The sequence below is a fragment of the Oryctolagus cuniculus genome, chromosome 10 (genome assembly GCF_051225735.1).
Source record: "Oryctolagus cuniculus isolate XC-2025 breed Fujian yellow rabbit chromosome 10, ASM5122573v1, whole genome shotgun sequence".
Taxonomy (NCBI): domain Eukaryota; kingdom Metazoa; phylum Chordata; class Mammalia; order Lagomorpha; family Leporidae; genus Oryctolagus; species Oryctolagus cuniculus.
In genome coordinates this window covers 115,897,195-115,921,470 of record NC_142876.1, presented here as the reverse complement: position 1 = coordinate 115,921,470, position 24,276 = coordinate 115,897,195, and the positions used below count along the sequence as shown (strand labels likewise).

The window sequence follows — 24,276 nt, the reverse complement described above, 5'->3', positions numbered from 1 at the left end:
CTACAGTGTATGTGCGCCAGCTGAGATGGGGACGGCGGTCACGCAGCCTGTGCTGTCCGCTTACGCTGTGTGTGCCCTGCTCTTGGACCAGGATCACCTTGACTCTGACCTTACAAGGGCCACAGTGTCGTAGGTGGTGCTGTTTTCCAGTTCCTTTCTCATCACTGTGCATGCACAGGTGACTGGTGTGCAGACTCTAGGAACTGGTGGACGGGATGGCTGCAGCAAAACCCGTCACAGCCATGGGGACAAGCAGGGTGCTCGTGAGAGGCGAGCAGACATGGGGCTAGCTACTTGCAGTACCTCTGAGCTGCGCTGGGGTCCTCTGCCTTGAAGCTGTAGAAGAGGGTTTTCTTGTGGTAAAGGTGGAACACGGGTCCTGCTTCGCTGCTGCCCTCCTTCTCGGGGGTGATGGTGAAGCCCAGCAGGGGCATACTCTCCATGGCTGCTTTGTCCTGTGGAGCGAGGACAGGAATGCCGGGGTCACACACCAACCACCCCACACACCACACCCTCCAGTCTGAGACCCAAGGAAGGACACAAACTGCACAGTGGGACACAGCTTAGTAGGGACCATGCATTTCCACCCTGATTTTAATGAGGACAGAAGCTGCCATCTCTGGTCTAAGAAACAGGCACAGAGAAGGGAGTGGCCCAAAGTTGCACGGCTAGTCAGGGGCAGAGCGACCCTGGCCCGGGGCCACCAGCTCACCCCACATTCTTCCCAGAGGCCTGAATAGTCATCAGTGGGCTCTGTGGATTCACTTGTGATAATGGATTCTGTGCTGATTCTCCCTGCCGTGCCTCGGTATGAAGCCAGGGGGCAGGCTTGACGACAGGTACCCAGGGGCAGAGACGGATCTTAAAACAGTGCTCCATGGAAAAAGCTTTTCACATACAATGATATTTTTGTACTTGGGTACATAAGAAACACGTTCACCAATAATACAGGCTTTGTAAAAACAGACAAACACATCAGAGTGGAAGGGGGAGAGGGAGAAAGGGGAGTTTGTGTAAAAAAGTTTGAATCAATTTCAAAGACTGCTAATCCAGAACCCATTCAAGATAAAGCCAAATGAGTAGGAATAATAAAGTACAAATGAGTAGGAAGGAACTAGCTGTCTGATAAAGAACATTAATAAAACACCCACAGCTCACATCACAAACGTTTGCTCGTAAACTACTCAGTACCACACTCTGCAGGGGTCCTAGCCATCATATCAAGGCAAGAAGAAACAGATCAGAAAGGAAGAAGTAAAATTCTACACTTGTGGACAACAGGACTGGTTATAAACAAGTGCTAGGGGAACGGGCACTGGGGCACAGCATGTTAGGCTGCTGCTTCAGGTGCCCTGTACGCCATGGTGGAGTGCCTGGTGTGATTCCTGACTGCACCATGCTTCTGGTCCAGCTCCTTGCTAATGCCTCCTAGAGGCAGTGGATGATGGGCCACTTATCTGGGTTCCTGTCTACGAGAGAGACCCAGATAGAGGTCCAGGCTCCTGGCTTCAGCCAGGGCAAAAAGTTGCTCTCTGGGTCCAGCACTGCGGTGCAGTAGGTTCATCCTCCACCTGTGGCACCAGCATCCCATAGGGACGCCAGTTCTAGTCCCAGCTGCTCCTCTTCCAGTCCAGCTCTCTGCTATGGCCTGGGAAAACAGTAGAAGATGGCCCAAGTGCCTGGGCCCCTGCACCTACATGGGAGACTGGGAGGAAGCACCTGGCTCCTGCCTTCAGATAGGCGCAGCTCTTACTGTTGCGGCCACTGGGTAGTGAACCAATGGACAGAAGACCTTTCTCTCTGTCTCTCCCTCTCACTGTCTAACTCTACCTCTCAAATAAATAAATAAATAAATCTTTTTAAAAAGTTGCTTTCCAAAGTTCATGCACTGATGGGGGAACCCACACCTTCCAATTTCAAGTCCTTTGCAACTTCATTTTGCAATTAGAACTGAGGCTTTGGGAGATCAAATGGTGCTCTTGCCTCAGAATTCCTCTGAGGGTCTGTGACAGAAAAAGGAAAAGCAGGGGCCAGCCCTATAGGTTAAGTCACTGCTGGTCACAGTGGCATCCTGTATGGTAACACCAGTTTAAGTCCCACCTGCTTTGCTTCCCATTCAGCTCCCTGCCAATACACCTGGAAAGGCAATAGATGATGGCCCTGCCAGCCATGTGGGAGACCCAGAAAGAGTTCCAGGCTCCTGGCTTCAGCCTGGCCCAGCCCTGGCTATTGTGGGTAACTGGGGAGTGAACCCTAAGATGGAAAATCACTGTCACCCTGCCTCTCAAATAAATTTTAAAAAAGAGCAATCTGAGGAATGTTAGCAAGGTCACAGGATAATCAGTGTTTTTGTTTTTTAAACAGATATGGAGGTACTTCAAAGAATTAATGGAAAGTGGAGTAAGATAATTTTATTGGGGTGGGTGCTATGGCACAGTGAGTTAATCCACTGCTTAAGACACCCATGTCCCATATTGGAGTGCCACTTTGAGTCCTGCCTACTCTGCTTCCAATCTAGCTCCTTGATAATGTGCCTGGGAAACCGTGGACAGTGGCAAAATATGTGAGTTCTTGCCACCCACACTGGAGACGCAGATGGAGCTCCTGATTCCTCACCTCAGCCCACTCCAGGCTGTTGCAGCCTTTTGTGGATTGGACCAGCAGATGAAGATCTCTGTCACTCTGCTTTTGAAATATTTTTAAAAAGATCATTCTGGAGCTGGTGCTGTGGCGTAGTGGGTAGAGCTACTGCTTGCAATGCCAGCACCCCATATAGGCACTGGTTGGAGACCTGGCTGCTCCACTTTTGATCCAGCTCTCTGCTATGGCCTGGGAAAGCAGTAGAAGATAGACAAAGTCCTTGGGCCCCTGAACCCGCATGGGAAGACTCAGAGGAAGCTCCTGGCTCCTGGCTTCGGATTGGCACAGCACCATCCATTGTGGCCGATTGGGGAGTGAACCAGCAGATGGAAGACCTCTCTTATCTTCCGCCTCCTCGCTCTGTGTTAACTCTGACTTTCAAATAAATAAATCTTTTTAAAAAATCATTCTGGTTAAAAAAGTTAAAATCCATTCATTTTTTGCATTGATATAAACGCCTATTTTCTACCTGAACCTTGTAAAGGGCCCTTTTATATTCCAGCAGCAAACAACTACAAACTGTTCAAAATAAGAATAAAATTGCAAGAAGTACAAGAACAAAAGTCTAAGACCTCTACACTAAAAACTTCAAAATATTTAAAAAGAAACTAAAGAGCTAAGTAAGCGAAAATTTACACAAATTTCGCAGGTTAGATGATTCAATATGAAGATGTCAATTGATCTATAAATTCAACAATCCCTATTGTATTTTTTGCAGGCTTTATGATAAATTAGCAAGTTTATATGGAAACAAAAGACACAATATATCCCAAATAATCTTAGAAACAAAGTTGGAGGCTTGAGCCCAACCTCAAGACTTACTATGAAGTTACAGTAAATGTGGCAGCATGATACAGGAGTGCCGAGTGTCTACGAGAAATATCAGCCCAAAAAGCGACTCACGTCTGTCCAGTTATTTGCTGCTTAACAAAGATGCAAAAAGAAACCAACAGAGAATGGAGTATTTTCAACAAATGGTGGTGCAACACCTGGATATCCACTAGGGGAGAAAAGAGCCCTAACCACTGTCTCACACCATGCACAAAAATGCATCTGAGGTGAACCTCCGTCTAAAAACTAAGCACTGCTATTTGCAGAAGAAAATACTCTGTGACATGCAGCAGACAAAGACTGTTTGGCCGTGGCAGACAACAGCCATCAAAACAAAACACTGGTTATAGACCTGCACCAATCACAAGCTCCGTCTCAGGGCGGGCACTCAGCCTGGGGGCCGACACCTGCCCTGCTCACTGGAGTGCCTGGGCTTGATTGCCGGCTCTGCCTCTGACCCCAGCTTGCTGATGATGTGCACCCTGGTAGACAGTGCTGATGGCTCACACAGCAGGATTCCTGCCGCCCACGTGGAAGCCCCAGCTGTGGTGAGCTTTGGGGAGCACAAGGGATTTACCACCACCCCCCCCAGGTGTCTCCACCTCTCAGACTTAAAAAATTGGCTGTGAAGTAAATCAAGAAACAAGCCAAGAGATTGAGAGAATATCTGTGGAATAGTTATCTGACAAAAGATTGGGCTCTAGAATATATAAGTAACCCCCTCAATCATTAACAAAATGACACAACCCACTTTAAAAAATGGGCAAGAGATGTGAATACATCTCTGAATGGCCAAAAAGTACATCAACGTCCAGGGAACCAAAATTAAAACCACTTTGACTTACCACCACACTCCTGGAGAATAGCCCAAAGTCAAGTCAACACCAAGTACTGGCAAGAATGTGACGCAAGCAGAACTCTCAAATGCACAATCCCTGAGCTGCGCTGTGGCTCAGTGAGTTAGGCAGCCACTTGTGACACCGGGAGTGCCAGCTGGAATGCTGGCTCCCCTGGGAAGGCAGTGGAGGAGGGCCTCAGTGCTTGAGCCCTGAACCGACACGGCAGCCCAGGACAAAGCTCCTGGCTCCTGGCTCCGGCCTGGCCCACGTCTGGCATTGGGGTCATTTAGGGAGTGAACCAGTAGATGGAAGGTATTTCTCTTTCCCTCCCTCCCTCTTTCCCTCTCTTGCTCTCTCCCTCCCTCCCTTCCTCCCCACCCCCCTTTGGTGCTCTGCTTTCCAAATAAAATTTTTTTTTTTTAAATCCACACACCTTGGATTGGAAAAAGATGCAGCCATTTCTTATAAAGCAAATGTGTACCTCCCTTGGGGATCCAGCAGTTCCAATCCTAGCTGTTTACTTAAGTGAAATAAAAACTTATGTTCACACAAAAACCCGTATGCAAATGTTTAATGTGGCTTTACACACAACTGCCCGAAACTGGAACAGTGCAAATGCCCTTCAGCTGGTGAGTGATCAACAGATTGGTGTATTCCCCAAACAGGATGGCTCACCACACAAGGAGCGCAGCTTGCCAGAATCAAGCACATGGATGCCTATTATGGCCAACACGGTGAGTGGAAGGAATCGCCCGGGAGTCCATTTACAGCAAGATCGCAAAGGGGCAAAACTGACCAATGGGGGGTGAGAAACAGAAGAGGCTGCTCCCCCGCCCTCGGCACAGGGCGAGGGTAGTTATCTAGAGGTGCAGCATCAACCAAAACCCTTCTAACAGAAGGATACCAAATAGAAGCACATCAGTGCCAGGTGATATGGGCTCCAAGGCTGACACCAGCTTCCCACTGCTGTGCAGCCCAGGAGGCAACAGCTGCTGGGAGACCCAGAGTGGGTTCTTGGCTTCAGGCTTTGACCACCCCCAACCACTGAAGGTGTCTGGGCAGAGTGGGCTGGCAGATGGGAGCTCTCTTATAAAATAATAAAAAAATCAAAAAAGATACACAAATATTGAATTCTTTATGGGGAAATATTTTGAAAAGCAACAAAAAAGAGAGGGAGAACCAGTAGACACTCCATTACGGAGGGCAGAGAGAGAACTGTGTCACCATGCCGTAAACTCTGTCATGTCTTTGGAAGCTGCTGTAATAATGTACACAATACAGAATAAAATGTTAGAAAATAAAAAGGTCCTACACACTGCCGGCAGTCACCTCCCAGGATGGTGCCGTGGAGCGAGTCTGCCATCTCCGGGCCAGCTGGGGGGTCCCTGCGGGGGCACTGGCAGCATGCCCAGAAACCTATCCGTTTCCTCAAAATCTTGGTTTTTGGATGGAATTTGGAAAGTGCCATCCCATCCCTAGAACAAGCTTATTGAGACATCATGTTTGTTCCTCCCTCTGCAGGAAAAATCTGCCGTGGAGCCAACCTGGCTTTAACGCCAGCCGGTGTGGTCACTGCTGTGACTGGGGCTTCTGTCCTCACACAGGACTTACTTCTCGGGCAGTTACTTCAGGGTCACCACCTGCATCAGAGCCTGCATTTCTTCGTCAGCTGTGTCCTGTGCAACAGCAGTTCTGCCCGAGGCTCCGTGAGGAGAGGGCAGGATCAGGCAGCGTGGGAATGGCCTCTGGGGATTCTGAGGGCAGGCCCTGCTGACTCTACTCAGGGCCCCTGGGAACCCAGGCTCTGACACCTGCTCTAGATGCTGCTGCTCGGGCTGCAAGCAGGTGCAGAGCACCTGTCAGTCTGTGACAAGTAGAGGGCGCCTGTGACCGCCAACGACAGGAGCGCCACCTCTGCCGCAGCTGCAGGGCCTTTGAGAGGGAAGCTCTCTGTTCTGGGCGAGAAGGCCTGGCCTGCATCTGGAACCCACAGGACAGAAGCCCTTCGTGTGACCCAACAGGTACAGCCGGGGGCAGGACCTCACCTCTGCCTGCCCCAGGAGCAGGCGACTTCCATGGCCTTCTTGCCTATACTTTGGATGATGTAAGAATACAACTTCCTACAAAGATACACATCTCAAAAACAAAAGCTGAGGTGCGCACTTCAGGGTATGTGCTGCCAGTTACCAGTTAGCCTGGTAAGAGAAGAGGACAGGCAGGAGGGCGGCTTCCTCCACGCTGCCCTGTGGTTCCAGGCAGCCGGGGTGGAGACCAAGCGCAGTGCCTCCAGCACACCTGGCTCACCTGACGTGCTGTGCAAGTCTGTGCCGCACAGGTCTGCGTGCCACACAGGTCTGCGTGCCGCACTGTGCTTGCCTGAGGCCGGGTGGCTCTGCAGGTGGCAGGACACATGCAGACCCCGGGTGGGGACTCTAAGCAGGGGCTCGACCTGAGTGAGTGCGCGCACATCCCCTACCTCGCTGGCCATGTAGGTGTAGAGGACTTTGCCTTTGATGACGAACCAGAGCTTCTTCCAGTGCCGCTTGCCCTTCTTACTCCGGCTGAGGTAGCCGCTGATGGCGGAGCCCTCTCCGGAGGCAGCCACCTGTGGATGGGAGGCAGAGCGGTCAGCACCCCAGGGGGTGGACACAAACACGGCCAAGATGACTTCGCGAGCTCGGGCAGCCTGCTTGTCCTGCTTTGCAGTCTGATGCCTGGGCAAAGTCTCAAGATCCATCCAGTACCAAAGTCAGCAAAGCAGAACTTGGTGGCTGAGGAACAGCATTGGCTGGACGGACCCCGGAGACGCAGGCTTCAAAGTCGCCTCTGGGAGTGCTGTCCAGAGGCTTCAGATCCTGGGTTCCCTCTGCCCAAAACCCAGACCCTTGAATCATGGGCCTTGGGTTCTTCCCTAAAACACAGCCTCACACTTGCAGCTCCTGTCTGTCTGGGGGGTGGGGTGGGGGGGATCCTGCCTGCTTCCTGACTTCCTGCCTGGAGGGCGAGGGTGAGGGCACAGCAATTCCTTGAGCTCTCTGGTGGTGGCAGTGGTGAGCTGGCCCGCGGTGGTGCTCAGGAATGCAGGTGCTCCTTACCGGGGAAGGGGAATCAGATGACGAGACAGGGAAGTCCCCAGGCATTTAATACAACATCTAAAGCAAGACAACCAAAGTGCAGAAAGAATTTCGTCTGACCTCATCTTGCAGGGAGGGGACAGAGGGATCTACTGAAGGCCTCCCCACTGAGATACCCGGAGCGGAGCAGCTCAGACTGCCCGGCAAACATCCCGGAGCGCGGTGAACTTCAATTTTGGGAAAGCTCTCTGCAACCAGCTCAGGCTGTCTTGAGAAGCACCAGGAAAGGGAACTGGCCTTCAACCCTGCGCCTGCTGCAGGAGCTAAGAGCTGACGCTGGCCATGGGCTCTGGCTCCCGCTTTCCCTGCTGGGGAGACGCCACAGAGTGAGAAGGTGGAACGTGCCAGGGGATGCCGACTGCAACCTCCTGCTGGCAGGTGCTTTGTGGGGGTGCTCCAGGAACACGGAGGCAGTGGGAGTGGGGAGACGTGGGCCACCGCTGATCCCACCAAATGCAGGTGTGGCTGGTCATCTGGGGACAGAAGCCTCCAGGGCGTTCCCTGAGGTGGCCCAGTGACACCAGCATCAGCTGCCTGAGTCTAGTGGTGTTCTCAAACTCCCCGCCCACGGCCCGCTCTGGTTTCATGAGCCTGACTCACACGCACCCCTGAGAGCTGTAGCGGCTTCTGTTGGTCTGTGGAATGGGCTAGCTCAGTAGACAGTGGGACAGCCACAGCCTACGCAAACACAGCCTGGGTGTATGAGCGAATGTGAAATGACCTCTAAGCTGGATTAAGTGACAGAGAAGAAACTCACTTTTCACACATGGTCTCTTGGGGGGAAAATTAGCACATCTATGCTATTTCCAAGATCTGACTTGCAGAAGGAGTAAGGAAAGGCACAGAACTGCTGTCCAGGTTTTCCAGTCCCTAGCATTTTTTTCAGCCTTTGCCACCTGCTACTTGGTCATGAATATTCATGGGGAACCTCAGTGTGCCGGGCACACACTGGCAGAGCTATGACTAGAATACAGACACGGCCTGGTCCCCAGCGGCATGCAGCCGAGTCTAGGCAGCCCCGAGCTGTCCAGAGTCCCAGGGCCCCCAGGGTGACAACACAGCAGAGCTCAGAGGGCCTGCGGTAGGCAGCAGCTCCTCGAGACCACGGTGTCCAGGGATGCACTCAGTGTCCACTGGGCACATGCCCGGTCTGGGCCATGGGCCAGAGAAGCGAGAAGGCAGGAAGATGCCTCCTGGCTCCGTCCACAACTGCTCCCAGGCCCGCCCTCTGCCACCAAATGGGAGTCTCCTCTCACGCTGGGCACGGCTGGCAAGGAAGCCGGGGCACTGGCTTCTGGGTGTACCTGGCACGTCTCCCACTAGGAACCCTCTTTGTCCCAGAGAAACTGGCCAGGCGGGGATGGGGCAGGGGGTCTGACCCTGCCAGGTCCTCCCCGACTCCCCTCCAGGCGGCCAGACCCGCCCTACCTCCGTCAGGGCCGAAGGGACTTTCTTCTGCTTCTTGAAGGCCGCAGGGTTGATGCCTTGGAAGACGGACGAGAAGGCGCTGCCCGAGAAGCGAGGCGAGGACAGGGGGAAGCTCATGCTCACGGGCCGCTCTGCGGGGTGACAGTGGGCAGCCTGCGAGTCCCATGGGGTGCTGGGGCCGGCCTTGCCCCTCCTGCCGACACCCGCAGAGCTGTGCACCTGGAGAGCGGACGCTTGCCCAGGGCCACAAGTGGCTCTTCTCCAGGACTGGGCTGTACCCCCATGCCCCGGGTGGCCCAGGGATGGGGGAGGGAAACGCTTTTCCTCCCCCCTGCCTCTGCCTCGGTATGGCCTGTGGGGAAGCAAGGAGTCTCCCACGGGGCCGCCTCAGCTTCCCCCAGCTCTTCTCAGGGGGCGCCATGCCCCTCCCAGCCCACAGCCCCTCTGCTGTCAGCCTGCAAGTCCTCCTGCCCTTAGGAGGGCCCCACGGAAGTGTTCCTTCTGGGAGCACTGGGCAGCTGTCCCCAGAGCCAGAACTTTGAGGAACTGTCTGGCAGGGACTGGAACCTCTGCTTCCTTGGGGCCTCTCCCCCTCCCCTGGTGGCAGGGTTACCTCTCAGCAGACCGGGGACGGGCCCGCCCCTCTTCTTCAGCTCCCCGAAGCAGCCGTCGCAGACCTTGGCCATGCGGTCCTTGAGGTACTTCAGGGGATACTTGTTCCGCGAACAGTTCCGGCACACGATCTGCAGATGTGCAGACAGCACGGGCCCTGGCTCTGTGTGCCTGCCCCGCCGCCTCCAGGGGCCCCGCGCTGCCCCCACCCCGCTGCACCTTCCTTGTCTCCCAAGGACGATCAACAAGGATGCTACCAGCTTATTCTGAAAACACAGCAATGCCATGGGCTGCACCTGAGATTTGGAGCCCTGGGCAGAGGGGGTCAGTGGAAGGGGAGCTCCTCTGGGTAGGTACAACCATGCCCGGCTCTGGGCCCAGGCACAGCAGCAGCTGCCTGGCCCCAGCCCCGCCCCCACACACATGCCCACCGGCTGGGGAGACTCACCTTGCCACAGGCATGGCAGTGGTGGCGCCTCAGGGTGAGGGAGAAGTCGCAGCCACAGTTCATGCACATCATGACGTGTGTGACAGGCACCAGGGTGGGGGGTCTCTCGCCCAGGCTGACTCCCAGCCTCTCCCGGATCTGCAGCAGGGGCATCAGGCGAGTGGTTTGCTCAGGACAGTGCTGGCCACAGCCGAGCAGACCTTGCCCCTGATCTCATGGGGTGCAGTGGTCTCTCATTCTGAAAACCCCTGGGCGCCTCTGTTTTGCTAATGGCAGTGGGAGACAGAGCTGGACCATGAGGCGCAGCTGGGGGTGCTGTGCTGCTGGCCGCACAGAGCTGCCCCACCAGCTACTTGTGGGGAGCAACCCGGACTAGACTGAGTTACTGGAATTAAGACTTATTCTATGCATCTGCTCTCCCACAATATGGCGCTGGGAGAGAAGAAAACAGCTTCTACACAGGTGCCTCCAGTTCAGCCAATAAACTGTAGGACTCGCTCCTGATTGGAGGAGAGCAGCGTACTCGGCGTGTGGGCAGCCGAGTTGGGATTGGTGGAAGAGGACTATAAAGGAGGAGAGAGACGGCATGCACCAGGAACATCTAAGGGGAACATCTATCTGAAGGAACACCTGTGCAGCCCCCGAGAGCTGGCCGGTGGTGTGCCGCTCCCCCGCGGAAGTGGGGAATGTGGCAGGGGGAACCGCCCTTCCACGGAGGTGGAAGGGTCGGTAGCCAACCCGGGAAGAACCAGCAGCAAACCCGGGGAGGGCCGAGCAGACGAAAAGAACAGCGCAGGGTCCTGTGTCGTTCCTCCACGAAGAGGGGGAGCGACATAATGGTGCCGTGACTCGGATATGAAGCCTAGGCAGGGTTCAGTGTCGCTCCTCCACGAAGACGGGGAGCGACACTACTCACCTCCACGCTGTGGTGGAATGCAGCCAGGGCCTGGGCCTTGTAGTCCTCGGGGAGGGCTCTGCTCAGACAGCCGTACCACTCGTCCCTTTCTGCACAGGAGCTGTGGGTACGGCAGCAGTGAGCCCAGGCAGGCACCAGCAGGTGGAGCCCCCACCCAGCTTCCCCTCCCTCGGCCCCAGACCTCAGCCACCAGAACCCGGCACTGGCAGACCAGGTCTGACCCTGAGCCCCTCACGTATGAGTGGCATGCACATAGACATGTCCTCTGGGCTCAGTGCTTCGTGGGAATCCCAAGAATCCTCTGAAGGGAGGTGTGGGAAGTGGAACACCATGTCCATGGCAAGCACTGTGCAAAAGCGAGGGCATCAGGCAGGCCTGGGGGTCCACATGTTGGGAGGGTCCAAGGCCTGGGTACCCTGTGGAGGGCAAGGGGAGGAGGGGAACTGGCCAGGGTTAACCTGTCTCAATCTTCCTCCCAACTCTCCCCCACAGCTCCCCAGACACGTGCTCACTCACGGGATGGACCTTCCAGGCACCCTCTCTGCCTGGCAGGGCTTCCAGAGTGGTAAGAGCCACACCTGGTCTGGGAGTTGCCAGAGCAGTGGTACCCTGGCCCAGGCCAGCAGCTAGCTGCAAATTCTCACAGTGTCCACTAGATGTCGCACCTACCCTGCACATAAGCAGTGGCCTGCCCCTGGGACCTCCATGCAAGAAAAAGGGACCAGTTGGGGCTGGAAGGGAGGGAGGGTGGCAGCCAGAGGCCACGTCACTACTGCTGTCCCTGGGGGCTTCAGCACAAACAGACTAGGCCATCAGGAGAGTGACAGTGGTTCAAGGTCAGAGAGCGAGGCCCTGCCTAGGGAGACGGGCAGCCCCACCTGAAGGTCCGAGCCTGACCTGTCCCAGCCTCATGTCAGGCAAATGGACACCATGCTCTGTGCTTCCTGCCCGATTTTCTCAAGAGCAGAGGAGAGGTCACGACACTGCACCTCCAGGGAGTTTCCCTCACCTGCCCACAACGGGAGGTCACTCGAGACTTTCCAGGGCCTCATCCATCCCTCAGCCCCTGGACAGTACTGGACACGAGCTCCAGGTGACAGTCCTAGGACTGAATCCCAGTTCTGCCTCACGTGATTCTGTCACCTCCTCCAGGGATCAACCTCCCCACACAGGAGAGGGGCTGGAAGCTCCCCTAAGGGTGAGGAGGCCCCCGAGACCCGGCTGGTGTCCACGGCCTGTGACTGCTGTCACCACCGTCCAGATCCACCTGACAGCTCAATGTCCCGAGAACATCAAGGCTAAACTGTCTGTGCTCCAGGCACTGTGGCGTGGCTGCTGAACGCTCATGAGCCTCAGGGCCATGCCCACAGGCAGGATGACCCCCACACAAAGGGCCCACGGGCACCCAGGCCATGCTGGCCGATGGCGAGGACAGCCCAGCTGCAGGAGCCCCACCCTACCCCACCATGCCCACCTGGCCTGAGAGCTCCCTCCCTGGTCTGAGCCCCCAGAGCTGGAGCTCACCTTGCCTTGAGAGGGGACGTGGGGAGGGAAGAGGGAGCCCTGGAAGGCCGCAGCCTGAGGGTGTGATGAGGGACCCCTGCTGTGGGCAGTGTCCCACAGCGTGTCCGCCTCAGATCCCCATGGTGAGGTGAAATCCACAGCCCAGAGCAATGGGAGTGGGGCCTCTGGGAAGCCACCAGGCCACGAGGTAGAGCCTCCTGAGTGGGGTTTAGTGTTTGTACAAAAGTGCCCGAGGGACCCTGGCCCTGTCCACCTGAGAGGACAGCAGGACACCAGGCAGGCACCATCCCATTGAGAACAGGCCTTGCCAGAGACCGAACCTGCCGGCACCTTGCTCTGGGCACCTGGCAGCCTCCGGGCTGTTGTCACTGCAGTACACGGGGACAGAGCTGCCCATTGTTGGCCTGCACACAGGCCAGGCCCTCCACGGCCTAAGGCAGGAGCAGGAGATGGTGTCTTAGGCACCCACAGGTCGTCTGCAAGCCTGAGACACGGTTGAGTGTGACCACAAGTTTCTCATAAAAAAAAACCTCATGAACACATGCATTTCTTCTGGAGACAGATGCCAGTTTTTAGCAGGTTGTCAATGGGGCTGAGAATGACCCCAAATGGCTAAGAAACCTGCTCGGAGGTCCTGGCATCCCAGGCCGGCAAGATGGACGCGCAGGCCCACCCTGCCCCTGGCCCCCCCCCCCCCCCGCCCCTGCCCACCTCGCAGACAGCAGCAGGCAGGACTCCGGAGTCTCGATCTTCAGCGCATAGGGCACCTTCTCCGTCACAGGGCGGCTGACCTGCAAAACCACGGGCAGCTCCCTTCAGGAGGGGGGGTGGGGGCAGGGGCGCTGGCCAGAGCTCCTGAGGCCTGCCATGCTCCGAGCCTCAGTTCCCACGTCTGCAACGGGCACACCTTCCATCTGTGATGGCAGAAGCTGCCGGAGAGGATGAGCTGCGCACGTCCTCACTCACCCACCCCCAGGAAGGCTGCCTCCCATGCCTCCCACAGCCTCCCACAGGCCCCTGGGCTCCGAAATCGAACAAGCTTGCTGAGACACATCCAGCCTCCCTCCCCTTCCAGGTGAAGAGCCTACAGGATCAGGAGGGACCCTCAGGCTCTCCTTGCCAGTCCAGTCTGCCCTGGACACCACCACCACCTCCTGCTGCGCTGTCCCCCAACAGGGCGGGTGTCGGCGCCAGAATCGGCTTCCTAAAACCTCTCGTTCCCCGAGAATCCTGGAGGTCACACAGGGCCACCCACAGATGCACACCCAGGGTCACAGAAGCCAGGTGTGGGCAACCCCGTGCCCTGATGGCTGACAGAGGGTGTGACCTGGCCCTGGGAGGGGAGCAGGGTCTGGCCAGGGAGGGACCCTGAGGGCGTTAGGAGCAGCCATCAGCCATCACACAGGACAGGTGCTGTTGGTGTGAGGTCCCAGAGTCAGGTTCAGAGACAGATGTGGGGGTGGCTTTGCCAGTGAGGAGCGTGGTCAATGAGCTTTCAGCGGAGGAAAACAAAGCCCTGGGCACGGATGGGGCAGGGCCTGCACGCGGCTACGTGCTCCATGGGGATGACCAGCAGGCGCCCCAGCGCCCTGCACGCTGCATGCCGCGTCACGTGTGGTTGGCACAGTTGAGACAAACGACCGAGCGCCTGCTTGCGCTGCCTCCAGGTCTGCCTTTACGCACCGTTCCCCGCAGGCCGCCCTTCCCTGGCTCCGTCCCACACTGGATCCAGTGTTACCCACACCAAGGGCCCCGGGGCCAGTCCTCTGGGGGGCCCTCCCTCCCTGGCCTCTGGCTGCTCTGGGTGCCCCTGGCCGTGGGCAGTGGGGCTGCTGCCTCCTCCGCCCCCAGGGTGCCCAGCACCTGAGACTTGCCTTCATGCCGGCCACGGGCAGCGAGCTCTTCAGCCGGTACTTCCCGTCCTTCAGGGGATAGGTGTACAGAAGCATGTCACTCATCTGTGGGGGGGACAACACGGCACATGTGGCCAGCCCAGAAGGCTGTGCAGGGCTGCTGTCGGGTGCACAGACACGTGTGCTCTGGGTGACAGGCGCACAGGCGCTCAGAGGGGTCGGAACCAGAGCATTCACGGCAGCTCTGCGCCTGATGGCCCCGCAGCACAGGGGCCGCCGGCCAAGCCCGCTGTGTCCACGCCACGGAGCCCTACCTGGCAAGCAGAGGTGACTTATTGCCAACGCACGCCACGGTGTGTTTCCTCATGAGGCTGCGAGCAGCAGCCATGAAGAGTGACCACGAAGCACAGGAGCGGCAAGCAGAACCCGCAGATAGAAGGCGAAAGCCGCCCAGAGCCCCAGGGGCCCCGAGATGGGTGCGGCCTGCCACCGCCCGGCCCCTCCCTGCTGCACGTCTCATGAACATTAAACCACGCTAGGCCTCCTGCACGGGGGACAAGGTGCCGGACCGGGGTCATCGCCCTGAGTTCCTTCCAGGCCTCAGCGGCCGACCCGCTGGGAGACCCGGACAAGACGGCTCTCCTGTCTGCGCGAGGTTCTCTGGTGCACCGGGCAAGAGCCTCATCTTGAAGACTGCTGCGGTCCTCCCTCCGTCCTACCGCCCTTGGCTATTGGCCCCAGAAAATTCTCAGAGCTCGACAGCTCCGGGGCTTGGTTCTGGGGCCGGGGACTCACCAGAAACAGGTGCCGGGGGTGTCTGCTCCTCCCAGTCACTTTCAGCAGCGTCCCTTCCTTCACAAACTCCTGGAGGGGTGAGGCAGAGTTGGGGTCCGGGGTAGGAAGGCGGCAAACCTGTCACAAATCCTCCCGGAGAGCCGAGTGGCTCCGGGACAGCCAACCCAGCCTCGGGGCAGCCACCTGGCAGTGCACCGAGCCCCGCCCCGAGCTGCTCACGGTGGTCCGGCCACGACTCCCACCCTGTGTGCCACTGCCGGGTCCGCTCAGACCAGAGGGCCGGAAGCTTTGCTCACACAGCTGACAGCTATGGGCAGCAGCTATGGCCCCCTTAGTATCGGACCACAGGGTCAGTAACTAACGAGTGGACTCGGGTCCCAGCCCAAGTGCTCCATGTGATTTCACACAATCTCCCCAGGCCATCTCCCCTCCTTCTGCCTCCTGTTCCTCGTGGACCACCACTGGCGAGGATCATGGTCTTTACCACTCTGCAGCCGAGCTGCGTGTTCTCCACCCAGAAGCTGGAACGGGAGTCAGTCAGTGTCCTGGAGGAGGTTATTTTTAAGGGACTGTATGGGGCTCACTCTGGAAAGCTCTCTGCTTTCCTGGCGACTGGGGGCTCAAAGCACTGGTGCCTTTTGTAGTTCAGAGAACCGCAGCGAGCACGGGCCACTGGCACTGTGCCTCGCGGCCGGCCGAGAGCACGGGCACGGAATGGACAATGCCGGGGGAGGTGGTCGTGGGCCAGTGGCGCGAACCCAGACAGCTTGCACCCCGCCCCCCTCCTGTCTGGGGCCAGCCGGCTCACCAGGGAGGCTTATCAGCCGGAGCCGCCCGGCCACGGCCCCTGCCCGGCGGCGATGCACTCACCCTTCCTGGCTGGAGGAGATCCCCTTGGCCTCGAACGCTGTGCTCGATGTGGACCAGCTTCTGCAGGTTTTCCTGCGGCCAGAGCGGGAAGGGGGGAGGCGGTCAGAGCCCCCGTGAGGGTCCTATCTCTGCTGCCAGGGCTGGGCTGCTTCTGTTTCACAGGAGGGAAAAGGGGCCCAGAAAAGCACTGCCCAAACTTCAGCCTCCCAAGAGTGGCTGGGTGTGCAGGCCGCCAGGGCGGGGTGCTGTGCATGACCAGGCCTCTCCTGATGGGCCCGATGTCTGCCATTGCAGTCTGCCTGGGTGCCACGGACACAGGCACATCTGACACTCTGTCCGTCTCCGGCCTCCTCCTCCTCCTCGAAGCCTGGAGCACCCAAACTCATTAACCAGGGACATCGCACTGTTGAAGCCTCACAGCTGAAAACATATGGTGCTTGGGGCCACCCACTGCCCTGTAGCCTCTCACTGTATAACCCCCAAAGTGCAGCCCTGTGCAAGCCCTGCGCGGTACACAGCTGTCCCCCGAACCTGGCACAGGGCCAGGTTACAAAGACACATAGTGAGGTGAGAATGGTGTGCAGAGAAATCAGCTTGAGAAGCCTTTTATGTTTCCCATGGTTTGGGGTATAAAATCCCACACGGTAACCATGTGCAAGAACAGCTAGTTTATGACATAGAAAGCTGCAGGAGAACGTGGCTCCTGCGCTGACAGTGAGAAAAAGCCGGGAATCTGCCCATGAGACAGCGGCGACAATGACTGAACTGAGGACTGACGAGCCCTGCAAGGATCCGGCTGTGGCCACACCACGGGAAGAGGTAGGAGGCCCCAAGGAGGCCACAGGCCAGCAGCTGCAAAGTTCACAGGCATGGAAAGCTCAGGTGTGGGCTGGCGGCACAGGCAGGACTGACACAGCCACAGACCCTCCTGCAGGCTCTGCTCCAGGGGTGGTGGCTGCGGCCCCCATGGGTTGCAAAAGCATGGAAGTGGCCAGGGCAGGGCTGGTGCAGAGCCCTGCGCACTTCTCCCAGGCCTCTCAGTGGCTCAAGGCATCAGTCACTGGGGAAGGCCAGAAAACTCTCCCACCCCTGGAGCCCAGGCAAGGATGCTCTGCTTCTGGGAAGAGTGGGAATGAAAGCTGCCTGCACACAGGGAGGGGAGAGCCACCCCACAGGCCCAGCACCAGCACCATTCAGAGCTCAGACACGGAAACCTGTCCCCGCCAGCCCCAGGACCGAGTCTGAGTTTGGGTGCCAGGGAGGGGAGGGGCTGGGATGCTTTGCATCCCACTGGGGTGGATACAGGAAGAAAGCTTCCAGTGTCCACTATGAGACCGGTACTGGGGCCAGTGCTGTGGCACAGTGGTTTAAACCGCCGCCTGTGATGCTGGCATCCCATATGGGCACCGGTTTGAGTCCTGGCTGCTCCATTTCTGATCCAGCTCCCTGCTAATGTGCCTGGATAGCAGCGGAAAATGGTTTATGTGCTTGGGCCCCTGCACCCATGTGGGAGACCTGGTAGGGCTCTCTCTCTGTCTCTTACTCTTCCTCTCTCCCTCCCTCCCTCTCTGTCTCTCTCTCTAAAACTCTGCCTTTCAAATGAATAAATAAATAAATCTTTAAAGTGGGGGAGAGACTGGTACTGAGGAACAAGGGGGGACAAGAGTGCGAGGAAGAGACGCTTTCTGTCTGGTGCACGGACTGCAAACTGTGGGCCTGCAGCACCACAGGCCCCAGCAATGCTCAGGGTAATGGCAATTCTGTTGCTGGAGGAACACAAAGGCTGGGGACAGAGGGTGAGGATGATGACAACAAAACTCAAACCACTCAACTGCCTCTACACCCAGCACCAATGGCACGCCCAGCAAAGAGGCCTGCCCACTTCCAGGGGAGCAGCTACAAGGCTTCCATACATAACATCTGGTGTTCAGATATTGTGGGAAACAGGCATATGCTCACACAACCATGGGGGAACCCTCCCACATCAACTGCAGGACAGAAAGAATTCAACAAAACCTGATCAGAAGGTGGCGCGAGTGCTGGAACTGTCTGATGGGGACTTGTTAGGGCCTGGTGGGAAGGGGGGTGATGTACATGGACAGACGGGGCACTGCAGCAGAGGCACAGACGACACAAAACAGGAGGGCTGGCACTGTGGTGTAGCGGGCAGAGCTGCCGCCTGCAGTGCCGGTATCCCATATGGGTGAGCTCCTCCATTTCCAATCCAGCTCTCTGCTATGGCCTGGGAAAGCAGTGAAAGATGGCCCAAGGCCTTGTCCCCTGCACACAAGTGGGAGAACTGAAGAAGCTCCTGGCTCCTGGCTTCAGATCGGCCCAGCTCCACAGTTGCGGCCATTTGGTGAGTGAAGCAGCAGATGGAAGACCACTCTCTCTCTCTGCCTGTCTATAACCCTGCCTTTCAAATAAATGAATCTTTTTTTTTTAAAGACTCAATGGGAAATGCTTATCAGTTTTTGAGAAGCACAAGAAAGGAATTCCTCTGACAGATGTAGCAGCAAACTGAATACAGCTGAAGAGAGAACTATGCACTTGAGGCCTGATCAGCAGAGACCCAAACTCGAACATGAAGAGAGTGGGGGCTGGGGCATGGAGAATGACCAGGGCACCCAGGAGACTTCCCCAAGATGCGGGGATGACAACCAAGCACAGCGCCAAGGAGGCTGAGGGGCACAACAGGGTGGACACCACCCCATCCCTGCCACAGACGCATCCCAGTCTAACTCCAGAGTCAGACACAGAGGGAGCTTGAAGGCAGCCAGAGCAAGGGGACGCTCATGACATAAAGGACCAGCTAAGTGCCACAGCGGACTTCTTGTCTGAAACTATGGAAGCCAAGGCTGCAGCCACACCTTCAACACCGAAAGAAAAGTCTGGTCAACCAAGATTTCTAATACCCAGGAAAAAAAATCCTTAAAAAAGGAAAGCAGATTCAAGGACTGAGTAAGTGGATGAGGGATGGGAGGAGCCAGGAGTCTCACTGGTGGACAGGGAATTACAGGTAAGCAAGGGGAGGGGGCTAGCATAATCCATGTGAGAACAATGAGAGCTGGGAGTATCAGTAAGAACTGTGTGTCACTCAATGCAAACACAGATGGTTGTGTGTGGAAATACACAGGTACACACACATACATACACACACAGTACACATAGGTACACACACGCAGACAGGTATGCACACACATGCATATAGATAGGTACAGGCACATAGGTACACAAACGCACACAGGTACAGACAGGTACACACATGCACATAGGGGCACACAGGTACACAGGCATGCACACAGGAACACATGCAAGGCAGCTCTGTGTCAGTTAAAATGGCCAGAACAGTGTGAGCACCGCTAGCGCCATCTTGGAACCAGGGTTTCTCGGAGAGGTGGCTGACTCTAGGACTGGGGTGAGGACCGACTAAGACGGGTGAGCCTGGAGCACCTTGCAGGACCTGAAAGCAAGGAGGAGCTCCAACGAACTCTGCAGGGAGGGGCAGGTGCTGTGTGGCACACGGATGTGTGGGAGGTGTGTGCGAGGTTGGGGTCTGACCCCGTGTATCTCCTGCACCCGGAAGTCAGGCCTGGTGGTCAGGACAGGCTCGAGTTCAAATCCGGCTCTCACAGCGACAGCAAAGCAACCTTCCCTGCAGACCAGAGTGCTCACTGCTGAGGCAGAGGCGGCCGTGCCTCCCCTCAGGGCAGTCTGAGTGTGGGTGCCGTGGGGCCCACGGCCGCATCTCCTGGCAGCGGGTGGAGGTGGCGTTTTCCTGCACAGACTTCCCATCCTGTCTTCCGGGCTGCTCCTCTCTATGCCTTCTTCTCCACAAGACATGGCACAGAGGGGTGGGGGGTGGTTTCCTGAACCCAGCTATTTCAGTCGTGTTCCCAGAAGCACCTCCAAGCCCCCAACACCGTCGGCGTGTCTATAGCTAGGGCTGGCCCCCAAATGCACGTCTCAATGGTGGCAGTTCGACCACAGTGGCCTGTGGCAGGTGGGCCCCGTTTTGGGTGTGAGAGTTGGGAACAGGTCCTCTTGTGCATCCTACCTCTGGCCCAGCTACCTTTGCCGGGAGTTCTGGTGATGTTCCGATGTGAGCCTAAACCCCAAGTGAACGCTGCCTCCTCCAGGAAGCCTCGCCTGACTTTCTAGCCTGTGAGTGCTCCCTAAGCTCTGCTGAAGGCAAAGCCAGGGCACTGCTGGACACACTGTAACAGTATCCCATCTGGTTCCCAGGTGGAGAACAGATAGGTGAACGCTAGGAACTGCCCACGCAGGAGGGGATGGGCCTCAAGCTGGGAGCCGGCGGGCGGGGCGGGGGGGGGGGGGCTTGGTCCTCAGGAGCTCTCAGTCACGGGGCCCAGCCTTGGGGTCAGGTCTGTCTGGGGCCCAGCGGCCCTGTCGAAGGCAGAGTCCCTGCCCAGTTCCAGCAAGCACGGGTGGGGGCCTCGGATCCACACAGGCCTGGGCCAGCTGTCCACAGCCGTTCTGGGAGATGACGCTGAGCGGCCTGGAGAGAGCCTGGAGGGCGTCTGGCCACGGCCCTTCAGTCCCTCCCTCCAGGGCTGACAAGCACATGCGCTCCCCCCAGGACTCGGCCCTTGCTGACCTCACTTTGCTCCTGGGAGCAGAGGCAGTGCTGGCTAAGGGGAAGCGTGGGGGGCCCAGGCCCTCTGAGGCTGCGGCACGGCCCGGCCCACGGCACCTCTGCTTTGGGCTCCCTTGAAGGAACTGCACTGCACGCACAGGATGCCAAAGCCGTCGAGGGCGGGGAGCTCCGCAGACATCGGCGGGGGGAGGGCCCAGGGCCAGACGCCGAGGACACACAACTGACCCGCCCCAAGATCAGCCCTGGAAACTTGCCTTCGGCCTCCACACTCAGACACTCCAGCTCCCGTCTCGACTCCGCTTCCTCCCCTGTGCCTGTGCCCTGGTCAGCCCCTTTCCTCCCTCTGTCTTGTGTACAAACCCCATCCACGGGCACCTCTACTGCATCCTCACAGCCCCAGCTCCCTTCTCTGAACTCTGCACCATCCCAGCTCCCTCTCGTGACGCCGGTCCTGCTCAGGTGCACCACACGTTGAAAACCGGGATTCACACCTTGTCACCTCGGCGTCTCCTGACCTCAACAGAGCACCAGACTTGACACTCAGCAAGCGTCCAGTCAGGGCTACTGTCCTCTCTCTGCCTCCACCTTCACCGCCGCGGTGAGGATGAACAATCACCGGCATCATGGGAGACCTGAGTAATGGATCACCGAACTTTCTTCCCACTGGGCCAGGACTCAGCCTCGGAATCATTCTCAACACACAGCTCAGTGGAGCAGTAACTACCTGGACACAGTAACGATGGTAACTATGGAAATGCAGCTGGGATGCAGGATCAGGCTTGCCATCCTTGGCAGAAACCCAGTAAGCCCCGGATGAGCGTGCAACACACATAGGGTCTTAGATGTCTTGCTAAAAACGTGCATCTCCAAACCTCACCCAGACACCACCTGGGAAGGTCTGAGGTAGGCCTTGCAAGGCACGGGGTACCGAAGGTCCCAGGGCTGATGTGGTGGGCTCGGACAACAATCGGGCATTGCTTATCAGGCCTGGGTTTGAATGGTGAACCAGAGAAGGACGCACAGCAACTAGGGCCACACAGCACATGACAGCACATGACAGGGCCAGAACCCACTAGGCCATCCCTAGTGGGTGGGGCAGAGGGTGGGGCATCCTGGGGAAAGGGGCAGAGGTCTGCAGCCGCACTCACCCCTTGCTCCATGCTGTCGTTGGCACGGTCCGTGACTTTGGAGATGAGGGTCAGCACAGCTGGGGAGGAAAGCAGGCGGCTGGCTCAATGACGGGGCCGCCCTGCCCTTTCCCCATCCACTCGCCTCTGCTCTGCCCTGCCCCGACCCCTCTGCAACAGCCAGCTCTGGGGCGGGCGCCAACTTTCCTCACTTTGCTGTGTCACAGGCCCCACCCCTGCTCTGCCACTGCCCAAGTGACCTTGACAGTGACCTGGCCACTCCGTGCACTGCACGTTCCAACAGGGACGCCACGGAAAGTCCCATGCAGGGACAGTCACACAGGACTGGGAGGGAATGGGGAGATGAGGGTGAGCTTTTCAGACCTGGCACCACCTCCCGTCCCTGATTCCTGGGGACCCCTCCTCAGCTTCAGTCCACCCCCAGGGAGCTTCCCGGTCAAGTAAAGGCGAGTTTTCTCAGCACGGCCACTGGCGGGCAGGAGGCCGTGACCCCACAGAAGAGCCCCGGGCAGGAACAGGGGCCAAAGCAGGAATGAGCGTCCCTCCCCTTGGGGTTTGGTGGGCTTACCCTGCGTGTTGTCGTACTCGGCCGAGTCCGGGCACAGGTTATTTAAATAGTCTGTGGGCAGAAGCAGAGCCAGGGGTCAGCGACGCCGTCGTCCCCACCCTGGCCACACCTGGGCATGTGCGCCTGTGTCTAGAGGTGGGAAACTGTCCCCCAGCAGTGGGGCACCCACCCTCTCATTGCCACCCCAGGACCACCCTCCACATGGCTGCCACTGCTAGTCACTGGGCTATGCCTTGGGGCACAACAAGGTACAACCCTGCCCTCCCGCAGCACAGTGACAAGCAACATGGCGGGGCGGGGCATGTGCTCGGAACCTCTGGCACCTGCACGCCCTGCTCCCTGCCCAGCCTCTCTCCACCGCACTCCTCCTGCTCGAGCCACACTGGCACCCTTGCCCTTTCTTGAACACACCAAGCCTGCCCCTACCCCGGGGCCTGGCACTCTCGTGGTGCAGATCTCCATACGGCCTGGGGACTCGCCTCACTAGTTCCATTTCCAGCCACCTCCTTGGAGATGGCTCCTCCACTGCGCTCAGTGCAGCAGCCCTGTTCCCCTCTAGACCTCTAACCTGCTGCGTTTCCCTACTGAGTCCTTTTTAAAAAAGATTTATTTACTTGAAAGTCAGAGGGAGAGGGAGAGGGACAGAGAGAGAGAGAAAGAGAATCAGAGACAGAGATCAATCTTCCACAATGGCTGGGGGCTGGGGGGCTGGGTTAGGCCAAAGCCAGGAGCCCAGAAAGCCATCAGGGTCTCCCCCATGGGTAGCAGGGGCCCAAACACTCGGGCCATCTTCTGCTGCTTTCCCAGGCACATCAGGAGGGAGCTGGGTTGGAAGTGGCATTGCAAGCAGCAGTTTAACCCACAGCATCACGAAGCCTTTCGTTTTCACACTGACACTGTGTTCTCATTTCCACGTTTGTCTACAGTATAAACTCCACAGTGCCACAGCATTTGCCTATTTAATTCAGAGCTGTGTCTCCAGCACCTACCCTGCCTGGTATACAGTAAGTGCTCAATAAATGTTTGGTGGAAGAGACAGATGCAGTGTCTATGCCCGGCCCTGAGTAATCACCTCACAGCCCCTGGAGTTGCCCGTTGTCTCCGTGGGAAGAACACCTTTCCACTGAGAAACCCGATCCCCCCGGGCAGGGGTCTCTGCCGCTTTAGGGGGCAGCCGGGGACTCTGGAGCCCAGGGCAGAGGGGCAGGTGTTTGTAGCAGGTGTGGAGGAGGAGGGTTTGTAGAGGGAGCGGAAAGAGGACTTGAGGCAGGGTCCGAAGGAGCTCTGGTGCTTACAGGACCGTGGAGGAGACAAGGCCTTCACTGGCAGAAGGAGCAGGTAGGGGGTTTCAGATGGACAGGACCTCAAGCAAGGCTGGCGGCTGAAATGCCAGGGTCTTGGCCCCGAGGGGGGCTCTGGTTTAGAGGTGGGGGTGGGGGAGGGGCGGGGGGGATGGGGCTAGAGCTGGAGCTGGGGTTATGGGGTGGGAGGGGCTACTAGGGGCATGCAGGCAAGAAACGGAGAGCTCTGGCAGGGCAGGAGGTGAGGCCCCTCCTCATCCAGCATCTTAACCCCCACCCTTCTCGCCACACCCCTGCCCTGCTGTGGGCCCACCTGTGAGCAGCACTTGGTACTGGAAGAGGCGCTGAACCACCCTCAGGAGCCGATGTTTCACACCCTGGCTGCTGCCTTGCGCACTCTGCTGTTAGAAAGAGGTGGAGGGGAGGCCCCGTCACAGCCCCCAGCCGTCCCACCCACACTTCTTCCCGGTCAAGCTCAGCTTCTCCCCCATCTTCAGAACCAGGTCCCCACCCCTTCCAGGAAGCCCTCCCAGATTGGCCAGGCCCTGTGTGACTGCTCACTCCTCCAGGCTCACAGCGCTCGCCCAGGCCACACTTTGCTCGTTATGTCACTGTCAGAGATGAGCTGTGTCAGAACTGGATCCCATCTGTGGCCAGCGTCAGGCATTTCCTTGGCCACCCACTGGCTGAGGCCCCAGTCTGGTTTCTGCCTTTCAACTGGCACGGGAGACCAGCCCCCGAGGCTTACCAA

The 24,276-nt window shown here is 57.7% G+C and overlaps 1 protein-coding gene across 4 annotated transcripts in view; it reads right to left on the bottom strand.

The window, feature by feature from the left end:
• FGD5 (FYVE, RhoGEF and PH domain containing 5) overlaps window positions 1–24,276 on the bottom strand; it is a 113,078-nt gene that overhangs the window by 1,444 nt on the left and 87,358 nt on the right. For 3 of the 4 annotated variants that reach the window (XM_089306588.1, XM_051852550.3, XM_089306589.1), the window contains 13 exons: window positions 23,839–23,926; window positions 22,225–22,275; window positions 21,657–21,715; window positions 15,891–15,962; window positions 15,021–15,089; window positions 14,247–14,330; window positions 13,084–13,163; window positions 10,849–10,948; window positions 9,933–10,070; window positions 9,486–9,615; window positions 8,873–9,003; window positions 6,787–6,915; window positions 304–455 (listed from right to left, as the gene is read on the bottom strand). In XM_089306588.1, the coding sequence (XP_089162714.1) occupies window positions 304–455; window positions 6,787–6,915; window positions 8,873–9,003; window positions 9,486–9,615; window positions 9,933–10,070; window positions 10,849–10,948; window positions 13,084–13,163; window positions 14,247–14,330; window positions 15,021–15,089; window positions 15,891–15,962; window positions 21,657–21,715; window positions 22,225–22,275; window positions 23,839–23,926 (1,283 nt within the window). The remainder of the gene's footprint in view (window positions 1–303; window positions 456–6,786; window positions 6,916–8,872; window positions 9,004–9,485; window positions 9,616–9,932; window positions 10,071–10,848; window positions 10,949–13,083; window positions 13,164–14,246; window positions 14,331–15,020; window positions 15,090–15,890; window positions 15,963–21,656; window positions 21,716–22,224; window positions 22,276–23,838; window positions 23,927–24,276) is intronic. The other variant, XM_051852551.3, reaches the window with a different exon arrangement.